The 16,292-nt window shown below is 36.4% G+C and overlaps 3 protein-coding genes across 7 annotated transcripts in view; 1 reads left to right on the forward strand and 2 right to left on the reverse strand.

Moving 5' to 3' along the window:
- Positions 1-2,038, forward strand: part of ccdc50b (coiled-coil domain containing 50b) — a 19,484-nt gene extending 17,446 nt beyond the window's left edge. For 2 of the 3 annotated variants that reach the window (XM_016441407.1, XM_016441408.1), the window contains exons 10-12: positions 891-1,000; positions 1,085-1,179; positions 1,260-2,038. In XM_016441407.1, the coding sequence (XP_016296893.1) occupies positions 891-1,000; positions 1,085-1,179; positions 1,260-1,408 (354 nt within the window). In that variant the 3' untranslated portion in view covers positions 1,409-2,038. The remainder of the gene's footprint in view (positions 1-890; positions 1,001-1,084; positions 1,180-1,259) is intronic. The other variant, XM_016441409.1, reaches the window with a different exon arrangement.
- Positions 2,039-4,316: 2,278 nt separating this feature from the next.
- On the reverse strand, positions 4,317-8,345 carry tnfrsf9b (tumor necrosis factor receptor superfamily, member 9b). The gene is made up of 7 exons (XM_016441410.1): positions 8,193-8,345; positions 6,477-6,596; positions 5,447-5,587; positions 5,286-5,352; positions 5,082-5,197; positions 4,777-4,905; positions 4,317-4,662 (listed from the first exon to the last, which is right to left on the reverse strand). The coding sequence occupies exons 1-7, from the start codon at positions 8,329-8,331 to the stop codon at positions 4,532-4,534; spliced, it is 843 nt and encodes a 280-aa protein (XP_016296896.1). The 5' UTR covers positions 8,332-8,345; the 3' UTR covers positions 4,317-4,531.
- A 705-nt stretch (positions 8,346-9,050) lies between these two features.
- The window catches only part of fam83e (family with sequence similarity 83 member E), a 14,366-nt gene continuing 7,124 nt past the window's right edge, over positions 9,051-16,292 (reverse strand). The window contains exons 5-10 of one of the 3 annotated variants that reach the window (XM_016441443.1): positions 14,964-15,389; positions 12,714-12,767; positions 12,568-12,615; positions 12,248-12,458; positions 10,910-11,089; positions 9,051-9,724 (exon numbers count right to left, since the gene is read on the reverse strand). In XM_016441443.1, coding sequence (XP_016296929.1) covers positions 9,536-9,724; positions 10,910-11,089; positions 12,248-12,458; positions 12,568-12,615; positions 12,714-12,767; positions 14,964-15,389 — 1,108 coding nt within the window. In that variant the 3' untranslated portion in view covers positions 9,051-9,535. Of the gene's footprint in view, positions 9,725-10,909; positions 11,093-12,247; positions 12,459-12,567; positions 12,616-12,713; positions 12,768-14,963; positions 15,390-16,292 lie in introns of all 3 variants that reach the window. The other 2 variants (XM_016441442.1, XM_016441444.1) reach the window with 2 other exon arrangements.

Consider the following 16,292-nt stretch of genomic DNA (forward strand, 5'->3'; position numbering starts at 1 on the left):
GGTCAGAGAGCTCTCAGGATGCATCAAAAATATCTTTATTTGAGAGAAAATTTGTTATTAGACCTCTATTTTGAAGCCCAAAAAAGTGCATCCATCCATCATAAAAAGTGCTCCACATGGCTCCGGGGGGTGAATAAAGGCCTTCAGAAGCGAATTGATGTGTTTGTGTAAGAAAAATATCTATATTTAAAACGTTATAAACCATAATCTCTTGCTTCTGATAACTGTCGTACACATGTTCACGAGAGAGTGGCGTTCCAGTGGAGGGCGTAGTCGTAGCATAAGCTCCAGTGAGAATATGCTAGTCTCGCGAGAACCAAGTTTTGTTTACAGCAAAGGAAAACCAGTCTCCTCTTGGCTTATATCGAAATCCTCTGACATTTTTCTTTACAGATCCGTTTTGTACTTCTAATTCGTGACTGGTGTTTTGTTTTGCTCTCTCCTCTACGCTTCCGCGTTCATCACTACGTACAACAGTTAGCGGAAGCTAGAGATTACGGTTTATAATTGTTTTATAACTTGTCTTCAGCATGAGATAAAAATTTATTTCATTGACTTCATATCTTGCAATTCTGACTGTTTTTCCCCACAATTCTGAGTTTATATCTGGCAGTTATGACTTTTTACTCAGAATTACAAGTTTATGTCTTGCAATTGCAAGTTATAAACTCACAACTGCAAATTAACATGTAATTCTGAGTTTATATCTCACAATTCCAGCTTTTTTATAATTGTGAGAACAAAAATCTGAATTGTGAGATAAAATGTTGCAATTACCTTTTTATGTGGAACAACATTTTGTTTGCAGTTTGTTTCACATTTCTGTTTTTGTGTAAATGGACATTTTGTAATTTAGTTTGACCTCTTGGGCCGTGTTGTCTCAATTTCAGTCTCTTCAGATGTTGTGTGAGAGGCTGAACTCAGACGGACTGCATTCACCTGTGGAAGAGGAAGACTATACCATCGAAAGCCATCTAGCAAGCCCATCATGCACTGTGCTGTAAGTCACACGTTCTTTATCACACACATTCACACATTCTCAAAAACACCTTTCAACACTTACAGTATCTTCATCTCTTTTCAGCCGAAACCAACACATACACAATATTGCCGAAGAACTGGACCCAACGTTCAAGGCTAGGAAGCACGAGAGCCAAATTTCCACCAGCCCCCCATCAGGTATTAACACACTGTTATATAATAGGAAAGTTCAATAAGTGTATTTGTGCCACATCAGCAGCCATTTCCTGTTTTCTCAGCAGGTCTATGTTTAGCCCCTCGTAACCCGCACAGCATCTTTTATGACTATTTACCAGAACCCACCTTCATACCACTAACTAAAAGGCAGAGCGACAAAGCAGGACGTCACAAAGCCAAAGACAAGAAAGAGAACTGTAAACAGCAGTGAACATGTGACTAACTTACTGTAGTGTTGTCTTTTGAGTGTCTAAACAAGTATTGTAGAATCCAATTTATGGACACAGATTAAACTCTTAGACTGAGTAACAATTCATGGTTTCATCATGTTGTTGTATGGCATCACACAACATGACGGCAACAAGGGAGATGTACGTAATTTAAGATAAGCACTTACTTTTAAACTATTAAAATACACAGAAGCAAAGTTCCTTCATTATATGATGATTAAAAACCTGTTTTAAAGGTAGGGTAGGTGATTTCGGAGAGGCTAGCAATAGCAAGCTAGCTTTGAAAGCATAAGATCCCACCCTCCCTGCAAATCACGCCTCCTCCAAAACACATGACACGATGAGAGATGGCATTGGTGGAGGGTTCAATGCATAATATTACAATAATAACACCTTTCATCCTCGGTTGATCTGCAGTAGCGCAATGTAACACGCTGATGACGTATCTTGTCTGCGCAAACGTGCGCGGAGGTATGCAAATACATACGTTGATAGGCAGGTAGGATAGCCTCTAGGAGCCCTCGGACCGAGGAATATGATTGGACGAAAATTTTATGGTCCTACTCCTTCCACAGACAATATAAATACATATAAATACATTTAGACTACTTGACTTAGTTATTGTTATCAGGATGTGGAGACTTTCAACCAGCATAACAAAAATGTTTTTGAACACAATCACCTATTGCACCTTTAAGAGTTTGAAAAAGACATGAATGGATCTTACAAGTGGAAAATGTGTAATTATGGCAATTAATTCTGACAAAAGCTAAATGCAGCATAACATATAGAGGTTGCTATGTTGGATCAGGGAATCATTGTTTCATTTTTAAGTTATCCATCAAATCGAAAGTAGACAAAATATATATTTTTTTTACTCTATTCTACAGTGAAATAAACATTCTTCTTTTTAAGTCAGTGACTTGTTTTAGCATTGTGTATTTTCTGCTTCCGGAGGTATGCAAATACATACGTTGATAGGCAGGTAGGATAGCCTATAGGAGCCCTTGGACCGAGGAATATGATTGGACGAACATTTTATGGTCCTACTCCGTCCACAGACAATATAAATACATATAAATACATTTAGACTACTTGACTTAGTTATTGTTATCAGGATGTGGAGACTTTCAACCAGCATAACAAAAATGTTTTTGAACCAAATCACCTACCCTGCCTTTAAATGCTTGTATTAACGTTTTTTTCATCTTCAGGTTTAGTCATTTAATGTACATGCAGTGGAATAACATCTTTGTTATTAACAGCTAAAACAAGAAAGAAAAAAAAACTGGAAGACTTTCAACCAGCATAACAAAAATGTTTTTGAACAAAATCACCTACCCTGCCTTTAAATGCTTGTATTAAAGTTTTTTTCATCTTCAGGTTTAGTCATTTAATGTACATGCAGTGGAATAACATCTTTGTTATTAACAGCTAAAACAAGAAAGAAAAAAAAACTGGAAAAAAATTGTTAAAAAGACACCATAGGCCTTTTATTTTATGTTTGAATAAGGGATGCCATGCCTTATTTCTGCTATTTTTGTGTTGTGCCATACAGTCGCCATATTCCAGCATTTTCCAAGGGTTTTAATGCACATTTGTTTTGTAAATGTGTGTTCCTCATTTTCAATTCTAAAAAAGAACAGCAAGTCTGTGTTTACTGATATTATTGGGAAACATTCATCTGAAGTTCAGAGGTCAGAAAAGACCCTGAGAAGTCTTTTATCAGAATGTGAAGATTCAGGGGTTTTGCAGTTGGAAATTTAGTGGATTTAAATGAATGCAATGCAGGGGAATTCTGATGGTGTTGAAATAAAATATCAAACACCGTCACATCCTGACAGTCCACAGTATTTCAGTGCAGAGGTCTCTGCACCCCCCACACATACGTTAACCTTTTGTGCGTGTGCAGCATGGCGATGACATCAGCCGCATGAAGGCCTCTCTGTTCTGAAAGGCTAAAGATCAACTCAACTCGTGCTGAGTCTAGACATCTCATATTTGAGGATTTCTGTGTTTTGTTTTTGTATTGTGTTAACATCTTATATATTTTCATAATATAAGTAATTTGAGCACAATTTGAGCATGAATTCCTCTTAAAGGAAAAGTGGGCAACTGAACTTGTATGAAGTTCAGAGGTCTCATGTTTGAGTTTTTTCTTTCTCTTTTTATTGTAACATCTTAGTGTTTTCATAAGTCATTTGATAAGTAATTTGCGCACATTTTGAGACTGACCACCTCTTTTCTGAAAGTCTAAAGAGCTACTGAGCTCCTACTGAGTTTGCAGGTCTCATATTTGAGGACTTTTTTTCTTTTGTATAATGTGTGTTAACGTTACGTGTTTTCAAAATAAAAGTCATCTGAGCACATTTTGAGCATGAACATCCCTTTTCTTAAATGGCAAGAGGGCAACTGAGCTTTCATATTTTAATCATATTTTAATTTTCCCCTCTTTTTTTCGTGTTAACATCTTACATGTTTTCATAATTAAAAAAAAAAAGTCATCTGCGCACATTTCAGAAAGGTTTGATCCTTAGCAGTAAACGAAGTACAAAATGTATTGTTTCAGAACATAGGCATAATAAGAAAACATGGTACATTCAACATCTTAAATACTTCAGCTACTTTAAAGCAGCACTATGTAACTTTTTCTGTGTTAAACATTTGCAAATATGTATATAATGAGCGAGTACATCATGAATTCATCTTCCAAACCGCGTTTTTGTCTTATCACTACTAATCACTACGGTACACTTATAATAAGTACTTATATTTGGACTATTGTAGCCTGGTCGGGTCGTCACCGCTGCGGAGTAACACATACCTGCGTGAATCGCCATAGACATAAACTTAGAGAAGTAGCTCCGGTTGGAATGTTCTTCCGCGGGATGTGTGCAGTTCTGTTTATTAACCGCTAGAGCGCCAAAAGCTACATAGTGCTGCTTTAATAGCAACAAAATGGCACAAACATCATGAATGCAGTTTTAATGACAGGATTCCAGTAGAATTCAGTAAATAAATTACACATTACATATATATTATACATATCTGCATATAACTTCAAATAAACGCTCATTTATGTTCAGCTTGCTACACAACACAGTTCATACTACCAAAGGCCCGATATCTTGTGAGACCAGCGAGGCAGTTGAACTCTGATTGCTACCGCCGTGTTCCTGCTGCGGAAAACAGAAGCTGGGTTCATCAAGAAGAGACATTTGAGTCTGTCCTCCTGCTGAGCAAAAGACACAGAAAAACATGTTCATGCTAGAAAGGTGCATGAAGATACAAGAGCTCTCTAGCAAACCTATGTGCTGAATAACTAAAGAAAGCACACAAAGATGTTTACCTGCATGAGTTTCCTTTTCAACATGGGGTTTCTGAGTGGCCTTTCCTCTTCTCCACTCCAGGAAGAGGATTGTAGCAACAGGTATTGCTATGCCGATGAGCCCAAAGATGATGAGAATAACAGTGACCTCTGTAGCAAAGAGCAACAATGCCAATGGAAACCAAATTTATAGTTTTACATCTTTTAAAAGGTCTAATCTTACACACACACACATATACACACATCCTCCTATGATGTCTGTTATCAGTGAGGTCAGTTTGAACGTGGCCCACATAATCTCTGCTATTTATTTCTGTCATTCATACCATTTTCCGTGTCACTTGCAGGCAACACTGTTGGTTTGGTGTCTGGTTTAGGGCCACAGATTACATCCGTGTATGCATTTCCAGGCACTATTATTTGATGGTCTGGCTGCGTACATCTGTGGGTTGAGAGATACAGTGTTTAACATTGCTTGTGATAGGTAGCTACATGAATAGGTGAATGAAAAGATGGGAAATGCATCATACTTGGTCCAGTTTACGCAGTATTGATGGATCTTGTCATTGTACGTCCCTGGAGGACATGGCTCACAGCCTTGTGAATTCACATAAGAAATATCTTGCAGTCAGATGCCTATTTTTTTTGTTTTAAATAAAAAAAACGATCAGTTATCTCTATTCAGACTCACCTGTTGCACTGGGCTGGTGTCCCTTGCCACACTCTTCAATGCATCTAGAGCATTTGTCATTAGCACATCGATATCCCGGTTTACACTCACAAACTGTGTCGCTGCTGGCGGTGCAGTTCACCTTCACCTGCCTGTTTTTACCTGGAGCAGAGGACCTCATCAAAACACAAGCAGCTACATTCATCATACTGAATCTCATCTGAGTGTCACTACATGTGAATAACACAGAACCAAACGTGTTCTCAGCTCCTAATGTGACTGATACTGTTGCTGTTCAAACTGAAAATCATACACAAATTTATGTCACGATGACAAAATTATACCCAAAATTATATTAGATTTCGCGAAGATAAAACTTCCAGTTTTTGGGTCAGTCTATTAACTATGGAAGCTTGTTTGCAAAATGAAAAAATAAAAAAGTAATTATGACTTTTTATCTCACAATTTAGATTTTTTTCTCCTCGCAGTTGTGAGTTTGTATGGAAATATGTCAATTCAATCCCCCATCTGGCCCACATGGATTTCAGGCGGGCCAGATGTGGGCCGACACTATATTGCTGTCTGGGAAACTATGTATTTGCATACCCCTGTGCAGCCAATAGCGAGAGTTTGGGGCGTGGCTATTGTGACAGGCTGAGCCACGGGGTGTTTAGCCAGTGGGGAAAAAGAAATTCAGATTCCATTAGAGATCTTACAGAAATTCAAAGACTTGCCAAAATACTCCGAGACAGAGGGTAAACATCGGCAGCGTTTTTACAAGAAGGAGGAATTTGATGAAATGTTTGAGCTTCAATTGATAAGAAGAACTTGCAGAGTTTCTTCTCAACATGTAAGCTGCAACCTGATTGGTCCCTTTCCCTTAGACCCACCCACACATGTAAACATAATCAGAATATGTCAGTAAAGGGCCCTTTTGGCATTTTTTTTTTTTTGTGCCAGAACACATGGACATGAACGGGCAGTGGTATGTAAGGATGGTCTGAACATTAGTTAAAAAGGAAAAATATATGGCCTACATTAAATCCTGTACCTGAACACTTGTCACATATCTTGCACACCCATGGGTTTCCATCAGTGATAAAGTTGTCTTTTTCACACGGAGTACACAAAGCGTTTGGATCTGGACCACAAGTAGCGACAAGCCGGTTTCCTGCAACAAACACACACATACACTTTGAACATCTGGAAATGAATAAAGCTTAAGTATAAAAAAATTAACAATGAAACACTGACATAAATTGATGAGGAATATTTAATTGACAGTTTCTAGTAGACTAATCTGATAAATGAGTGAGTTTGTTTTTCGATTACTATGCTTATCTGTAGTATAGGAAATAAATAATAGCCTAATTTAAATAACATTAATTAAAATAACAAATTCAAGAAAAAATTAAACAGAAGCATCTTCACACATGGACTTTTGAACCTCACTCTGTATTCTACATCAGACAGAGTTTCCTTCTGGTGAAAAGACATCTCTGATGCACGATAATCAAATCGAAAGTGAACCTCAGATGTGGTTTTTATCATATGATCGCACATGATCATGAGGGGAAACTGAGATGCACTTTATATTACGTTCTTCATATGTACTTAAAGACAGACCAGATACTATGAACTACATTTACATTGACTCGTGTGCTTGATAACACACTGTCATTAATATTCTCCTAGTAATTCTATTTCCAGCTTTGGGGTTTATTCCTTTCAAAACACTTTCTCCAGCACCTCTCATGAAAATATAAAATGCATTCAAAATCATATGCCAGAAATTAAATACATCAAAATTGTCATTTGTTTTCTATTTACATTGATATTAGTGGTGTTGCTTGTTAACGTTTTGCTTTTTTTTTGTATTATTAATAGTAATTAAATGTGCTATACTATAGTATTACAAAAATCATAATTTCCATTGAGACAAATCCTGGCATCTCTCTACATTAAACATTTCCTTTCTTATGTGACCTTTTTTGTATTATTAAATCTTACTAAAATACTAAATGTTACATTGTACTCTCTAAGTATATCATGGTACAAAGTATTTTTTTCTCTATTTCTTCTTTTCCCTCTCTTTTTACCCATGCAATCGTTCTTTTTTCAGTTTACAGCAATAAACAATAAGCATTCTTTAAAGTTTTTTTTTCTAACCAAATGCCCCTTTTATAAGCCTTTTATATGGGGCTAAAAGGAGAAAAAATATGATTTCAGTATGATTTTTTTTTTCTTTACAAAATTTGTCAAATTATTCCTGCGGGAATTTTGCACATCAAGCAAAAATATAAGCAAAAAGTAATTACATTTACATTTAGTAATTTAGCCGACGCGTTTATCCAATAGAATAGACAATAGACAATAGAAGCAATCAAAATCTAGTGCTTGAACAAGTCTCAGTTAGCTTAACGCAGTACACATATCAAGGTTTTTTTTAATTATATAATAAATAAAAAAACAGATAGAATAGAAAAAGAATAGAGCAAGTATTTATTCAACTATATACTTTTACTAGCCAAAGGTCAAGTCAAGATCTGTAGTTTAAAAGCATATTTATACTGCTTGCCATACATACATTTATATAAAGTAGTCAACATTTGGATCAAAAAAGTTCATCAAAGTTGTCCTAAGACAAGAACGCATTTTGGTTTTAGGACAACTCTGATGAAAGGTTTTGATCTACTTCAAATGTTGACTAGTGTATATATTATCAGTCATTTTATCCCAAAGCTAATCATTCCTTTTCAAAACTCACCTGGTTTACACTTCTTACAGCACTTTATACTGGAGTCCCTCAAATCAAAGTTAAAGTCCAGACATCCAGATTCCACACTGTGTCCTGCAGCCAGAACCAGGACAGACACAGCCAGGATCAATCCATGGAGCAGCTTCATCCTCCACGACAAGCCGTCTGTTAACACACGTCTCTGACAGAATACTGATCTGCTCTAGTGAGCTGCGTCTATACAAAGTCTGAAGAGCTCACACGTAAAACCACATTTGTAAGTTCCTCAGTGTCACAAATACAATCACATGTACACACACGCACACGCATATAAAAGAGGCACATAACCATGAATGAATGACTCATCAGCTTTTTTTTTTTCATAAATGATGAGGAGCCAGTTCAAAGTGCAGGGATATTCCTTTCTCTTTAGTAATAAAATAATGTCTTTAATTTCATTTTTGAAAGGGGAACCACAACCAATGTGAAATCTATGCCATTTAACTATATTTTATATCAGGGAAAACAATACAGTTATTAACATTTACAATTACAATCCACTGATCCCCCCACATAACAAACTTGTTTTCTATTTCTGTTTAATCTTAGCAGCCCATCCAGACAGGTCTAATGATTTAATCAACATATAATTAAAATTGACTCCATAAAAAAAGAAAAGGATTTACTTTGAAACATTTTTCACTCAAAAACTGTAATTACAAATAATTACAAAGAAACATCAAGTAACACATTGAATTACAGTAAACATGAAATTTTGACGTAGAAAGACTGAAGTATTTTCTTATAAAATATACTGCGGTAATTTTAGTTTTATTTACAAGTTTGAAAACATCTTTTTTACAGTCTATTATTATTTATTTATTTTTAATCTTATTTTGAATGATTCATCAGTGCATATTATTCCAAAGGGAAAAACAATCAGCAAAATGAATAACCTCTGAAACAACTTTCCTTTTTGACCAATGGATGTACAAAAGTAAAATGAACTGCAAACAATTTCATGCTGACTTTAAACAGCATAGTTAAATAAAACGAGCTAGCCTCTAAAATTCTTTGTGGTATTCGATTTTATAAATCTAGTTAAAATGTTAAACGGTAGGCAGTATAAACACTTGGCCTTTAAAATTCAAAGACAGTCCATCTCATCTTTCAATAACACATTTAAATCAGGCATGTATTAATAGCCTTATTTTTCAAATGTAACATCACTGCTGATAAATATTTATTCTCTGTAAGCAGGAAAATCCCCTTTTACCTGCAGCCCTGTTTATTACAGTGACATTTACATATTTCAATATGTGGGAATTATTGTAACACTGTTGATGTCATTGTCTGGGGTTTCCTGCATAATATCAGTGCTCCTCCTCACTTCTATGGCTTCTGAACGGAGACCTCCATGTCTCCCTCTGCAGGCCAAAGTTGGGAGTTCTGAGTCCCGGTGTGAACACACTGGGCATGCTCCTCAACAGTCCCGATTTAATCTCATCATTTCTCTTTTTCATAAGTGCCAGAGCTGGAGTCAGGGGCAGATTATCACAGTTCTGAAAGACAACGGAAGCGGGTCATTTCTTAAAGTTCTAAAGGAACATCTGGCTCATTTAACCACTTTAAGAGTACCAGCCAAATAAAATAAAATAAAATAAAATAAAATAATAAAATAAAATAAAATAAAATAATAACAAATAAAATAAAATAAAATAAAATATAAAAAATAAAATAAAATAAAATAAAATAATAAAATAAAATAAATAATAATAAACATTTAAATTAAATTAAATTAATTAAATTCTAGGAGGATGAACTTCTGATTATGCATTAACAATGTAGTGTTATTGTGTTAAAAATGTACATGACCAATCCTACAATAGCAAGAGTTTTTAAGAAACAATCACAGTAATGTAATGTTTAATGTAATATTTTTTTGAGTTGTTGTTATACTCTACCATTCAAAAGTTTGGGGTTGGTAAGATTTTTTAAATATTTTTAAAAAAAAAAAGTATCTTTGGCTCAACATTTATTTGATCAAAAATACAGTAAAACAGTAATATTGTGAAATATTATTACAATTTCAAATAGCTGTTTATTGATTAAATATAAATTCAAATGTATTTTATTCTGTGATTGCAAATTTTTAACATTATTACTCCAGTCTTCAGTGTCACATGGTCCTTCAGAAATCATTCTAATATGCTGATTTGCTGTTCAAGAAACATTTCTTATTATTATAAATCCTGAAAACAATTGTGCTGCTTATTTAATTTAATTTATTTATTAATTTTATTGAAATTGTTATCAATTTAAATTAATGTTATTTTTGATCAATTTATTGCACCCTTCTTGAATACAAGTATTAATTTATAAAAAAAAAAAAAAAAAAACTTACTGACCCTAAACTCTATGTGTGCTTTTGAGACAGTGTGATGTTGTATATTTTAAATTTAAAATATTTCTCTTCTAGGCTTCAGCTGTACATGCATTTACTGTAAACATGTCTACTGTTTACTGAGGAATAAGTTATAACTGACAACAAACATGCCACAGATGTGGTTCACGGAAATAAATTCAAAATAACAATGTTTCATTAATAATGACATGAAATATGCCTGAAATATCAGTGGTAACATGAGAGTTTTAATGGCTCTTTTAGTGCTAACTGTGTGTTTATCTTTTATCCTAACAGCTGGCACATAAAGTGCATATGAATGAGAAATCTCGTTCTCTCTTACGGTGGTTCGAGCGTTTGATGCCGTGTCTGAACGCTGTAAATTGAGGTCCAGTGTGGATTTGCTGACGCCCGGCGCCGGGTTGTCTGTCCTCTGCTGTCCTGAGGAACTCGCACGTGCATTGACCCGCTTAAGAATGTCGCTCAAAGTGCTGAAAGTCTTGCTCCGTGACAGTTCTGACGGCTTTTGTGAGAAAAGCAAACAACATCCCTTAACTAAAGTAAAATCACTGTAATGAATGATCTTGAGTGACTTGCGGCTTTCATTAAATGGTGGCTACTAATAAAAAAAGGATACATACGTGTGTGTGTGTGTGTGTGTGTGTGTGTGTCTGTGTTTATACAAAGTTCTGGCATGAAACTCTAGATGGCGCAGTCCAATAGGTCTAACTTACTATGACATAATGACATCATTATCACATTTCACATCTGATTGGTTCTCTCCTGTATCGCTGCTCAACATTCAAATACTTAACTATTGCTTGTGGTAGCAGTTGCAGCACATGAGGGGGGACCCCCCTCGAGACACGATTGGGCTAGTTTTGGGCTAGTTTTGAGTAGAAATTGGGCGGGTTTTGTTTGCGAAAACGTAACAACCCTGCCCTCCACCTTCCCCAGCTCCACCTGTATAGATCTGCTACAAATTAATCTTTGTTGTCATGAATAATGACTTGGAAGGATGAATAATGAATCATTTCAACAGTACAGGATTTATTTAGATTCAATTACATAATAATATCATATTAAGCGGGAGCGGAAGGAAGCTTACTGTAGAGGTCACGTGCTGAGTGCTCGTCACTCTATCAATCACCTCGGGGAAGGTCTGACACAAAAGCCAATCGCTGTCCTCACAGGACATCATCTGAACAGATGAGCGAGCGCACAAGAAACATGGGTCAGAGCACGGTGTTCTCGCACGAGACGTTGATACCAGCGCAGTTTCAGAGGATCAACTGATGCGATCCCCGCCGACTTGGAAACACTTGCGGCTGGCGAATGAGTTCGATGTGTGAGCTAGTACAAGATACTAGAACCCAATTCAGACTACTCTCCCTCTGCTCTTTTTTAGAGGGAAGTCGTGGCCTAATGGTTAGAGAGTCGGACTCGTAACCCAAAGGTTGCGGGTTCGAGTCTCGTACCGGCAGGGATTGGGATGGGTTAAATGCAGAGCACAAATTCCAAGTATGTGTCACCATACTTGGCCACATGTCACATCACTTTCACTTAATATAGAATTCATTTGACATGCATATATAGGCAATTTTATGGGAGCTCAGAATCTGGCTCATGCAATCAAATTTTAGGGCTGAACATTGTTATATGGTAACATCCAGCAGCATACCTTAAAATTAGCTTGTGTGGTTCCTTCAGGGTTCATCGTATCTCCTAAAACTCTGTCCCTCCTCAGGTAAGGCTCTCGTCTCCCAGAGGCTCCGAGCTCTTCCTCCGATGTCATGTCCATTCGGTGAGCGCGAGATTTGTACACAGGAAACCTCTCCTCACTTTCCGCATTCAGTAGAGGATACGTGATTCTGTCAGGAATCTGTAGAGGCCTTTGGATGAAAGAGATTAGCACAAATTTTGTTAACATCTATCCAAATATTTGTCTTTCGCTCTACTGGTCTTTCTTATTGTCTCTTTTGGACCGGTTGTAATATTTACCTGTTCACCACCTCATTGCAATGCATATCTCCTGGAGAGTAATGTCGCCTACAACAGAAAACGACCATGTGTGTTAAGCGCAAACATGTCTAACGATACATCTGTACGTATGAGATTACATGAAAAGCCTTTTGAGAAATACTGACCTTGGTCTTTGATATTCTGGATGCCTTATATCTGACAGAAACATTGAACTAAACCTGAAATGCAATGAGATAAGACTGAGTACACATGTTTGTACAGAAAAAACATCCTAGGATGAATATTTTACCTAAATCTGAAATACAATAGGAAGCAGCTTCAGGATTGTGATCTTTAAAGTTATAGCAGCTTAGAGAATATGAAATCATATTATAAAACGGATAGTTCCAGTTCTTGATTCTGATTGGTTGAGACACGTTCGAAGCTGTAAATTACTCTACAAACAAACACCTGCCCAGTGTGTATATAGCTGCGTCTGCGTGTTGCTCAGCAACCACTTTGTTGCAACCACAACCATTTCTGAGGAACTACATTGTTTGGCGGAAGAATAATGTATTTATTAATATCATCACATTTTATTTGCTTTGTTTTATTTAGTGAAACCTCACTACGTATATGGAACCGTTTTATAAAAGCAATAAGCCCCGTGAAGCTGTGGTTTACAGTGAATTTATAACAGTGTCATGCCTAAAGGTATTTGCGCACAGCGTCAAAAATTTTCGTATGTATTTTTTTTGTTTCGTTTTTCCTATCAAAATGCTTGCTACGGATGCGAAAAAGCAGAAAATCAAACCTGGTCCGAATTTTTTTTATGACGGACGAAAGTTTTGGAGGCAGTGTAAATGTGATTGACACAATGTGAGGTCGTATTCATTTTTAACGTGCGAAAATTTCGGACGAGAATTTCGGACTCAGTGTTCAATTACCTTAACAATGCCCCTTAACGTAGCTGTTATAAATCAAAGTCCCTTTAAGACAAGTCATGTCACTCGGCGGCTATCTTTGAAACGCCTCTCGGGCATGCAATGCAACTGCACAATGCAACTCCTATATCTTTGAATGGGGAAACATCAAATTTTCCAAAATTGTTCACTAAGCTTGCGATTAAATCTCATATTTGAAATCACCAAATAAATCTGACAACTGTGTCATAAATGTTTATTTTGCTCAAACAGCGTTATAAAAAGTGTATTATGCAGGCTAGGCCAGCCAGTGCGCATGCGCAGTCTTGAGTGCACGTCTCAGAACGCTGACTATTTCTATAGCAACCGGGACTTCTAATGGCAAATATATAATTATATATTTATAATTGCATTTATTTTCAATTAGACACAAATCTAACAAATTTGTAAAAGTTTAAGACAGTGATGTCTACATTGTATTTTTGTGGCACAACATCACAAAATAATATTATATTTAGTCAAATTATATTGTTTATCATAACACTTTCAGGTCAGCTAATTCTTTTTTGAGATGTATTTTTAGATTTATTTGTATTGATAGGAAAGATCATAATAAGGAGGGCGGGATTGGGAAAGGTCCTTGAGTCAGGATTCGAACTCGGGACGCCCGTAGCGCAACAGCGCTGAATGTCGATATAACCGTATTAATGGTGGTTTCTAGTAAAAGGGATAGTTCACAGAAAAATAAAAATTCTGTCATTAATTACTCACCCTCATGTCGTTCCAAACCCATAAGCCCTTCGTTCATCTTCGGAACACAAATTAAGATATCTTTGATGAATTCCGAGAGCTCTCGAGGATCCTACCATGATCAAGGTCCAGAAACATAGTATGGACATTGTTGAAATAAGCCATGTGACATCAGTGGTTCAATCGTGTGCTTTGATCTGAACGTAAACAACGTATGCTGTTCTGTGTCAGTAGCATCACGCGCATATGTTGTTTACGTTCCAGCACGCGCATACGTTGTGATACTCTCCAAAATAGCATCAGGGTGACGAGGAGGAGACGAACTGTTGAATAAAGTCGTTATTTTTGTTTTCTTTGCGCACAAAAAGTATTCTCGTAGCTTCAAAAAATTACAGTTGATGTCACATGGATTATTTTAACGATGTCCTTGCTTCTGGGCCTTGAACGTGGTAGTTGCGTTGCTGTCTATGCAGGGTCAGACAGCTCTCGGATTTCATCAAAAATATCTCAATTTGTGTTCTGGAAATGAACGAAGGTCTTACGGGTTTGGAACAACATGAGGGTGAGTAATTAATGACAGAATTTTCATTTTTGGGTGAACTATCCCTTTAAATTGGTGGTATTTTATGCAAATTAATCTGTTCAAAGGCTGTTTAAAATAGTTGTTTTGTAGTTTTCTCATATTTTTGTAAGCACTATTCCTTTAAGTGACTGTGAGACCATCACTTATAATGTAATAAATGTGTACTATGCTTTACTTACTTGCCGTCCTCTGGATACCCTTGCACAAGTCTGCTGTTAAAGTCATTGTAGGGAGGCTCCCATTTTCCCGGATGACCGTCCAGGAGGTGTCGATGATGAAAGGGCACTTCAGCAGCATCAGGTGGACTATGAGGGCTGTCCGGGAATCTCTGGATGACCCCCATCGCCTCCCAGTCCAGGGGCCTGTCGGTAGGTGGAGGTGGAGGACTAGAGACGAACTCTGTGAGTTCCACTTTATTAATGTTCAATGGCTGTAGTTTTTTAAATGTTTTGGGCTCGGTAGCTGGTTTTCCAGTTTTCCACGTGTCCGGGATTGGGAGCGAGGCAGCATAGAGGATCCTAAACTCACAATCGAAAGATTCAACCACGCGGCCGCTGAAGACTGTGACGAGCTGACGGTGCAGGTGAGCATCGCTCCAGCTAAGACTGACCAAGACACAGAAAACAAATCAAGAGATTATAAAAGATTTAGAAGATGTACAACTCCCAAAGAAGATGTACAACCATAAAATTCGAGCCTAATAAAAATAGTCCATATGACTTGTGCGCAATTAATTCTTCCACATATTTCAAACATGGCGTCTCATTACGCACTTTCAATGTGATATATTTTTGGACTTTTATATTTTCGGAATCGTTCCGATCTCAAAAAAGCCTCAAAAGCAAAGAAAAAATCGCTCACGAGTAATATGGGATATTTTTAATGATAGTTTTATGGTGCTACTTTGTTCTTTTGGAGCTTGACAGTGCGAGTCCATTGTTTAAATGTGGAATCATATGGATTTTAAATAACATGACGGAAATGAGTGATTTTAGGTGAATAAGCCACTCTTTATTAACAGTAGACTACCATTCAAAATTTTGGGGTCAGTAAGATTTTTTTTTTTAAAGAAATTAATACTTTTATTCAGAAAGGATGCATTAGATTGATCAGTTGGTTATAATATTACAGAAGATTTCCATTTAAAATAAATGCTGTTCTAAAGAATCCTGAAAAAAATGATCATGGTTTCCACAAAAATATGAAGCAGCATAACTGTTTTCAACATTGATAGTAAACAATGTTTCTTGAGCAGCAAATCAGCAGAATGATTTCTGAAGGATCATGTGACACTAAAGACTGGAGTAATGATGCTGAAAATTCAGCTTTGCATCACAGGAATAAATTACATCTTAAAATATATTCAAATAGAAAACAGCTATTTAAAATTGTAATAATATTTCATAACATTACTGTTTTCACTGTATATTTGGTCAAATAAACACAGCCTGGGTGAACATAAGAGACTTAAAAAAAAACTAAATAAACTACTAAATAAACTTTAACTA

This window comes from Sinocyclocheilus anshuiensis, unplaced genomic scaffold (assembly GCF_001515605.1).
Source record: "Sinocyclocheilus anshuiensis isolate Anshui unplaced genomic scaffold, SAMN03320099.WGS_v1.1 scaffold623, whole genome shotgun sequence".
Classification (NCBI taxonomy): Eukaryota; Metazoa; Chordata; class Actinopteri; order Cypriniformes; family Cyprinidae; genus Sinocyclocheilus; species Sinocyclocheilus anshuiensis.

Coding starts and splice junctions, on each gene's coding strand:
- tnfrsf9b (XM_016441410.1), bottom strand. CDS start 8,331: ATGAAGCTGCTCCATGGATTGATCCTGGCTGTGTCTGTCCTGGTTCTG. Junction 6,597..8,192: donor CTGTAAGAAGTGTAAACCAG/GTGAGTTTTGAA, acceptor TGTTTGTTGCAG/GAAACCGGCTTGTCGCTACT. Junction 5,353..5,446: donor ACACCAGCCCAGTGCAACAG/GTGAGTCTGAAT, acceptor TGAATTCACAAG/GCTGTGAGCCATGTCCTCCA.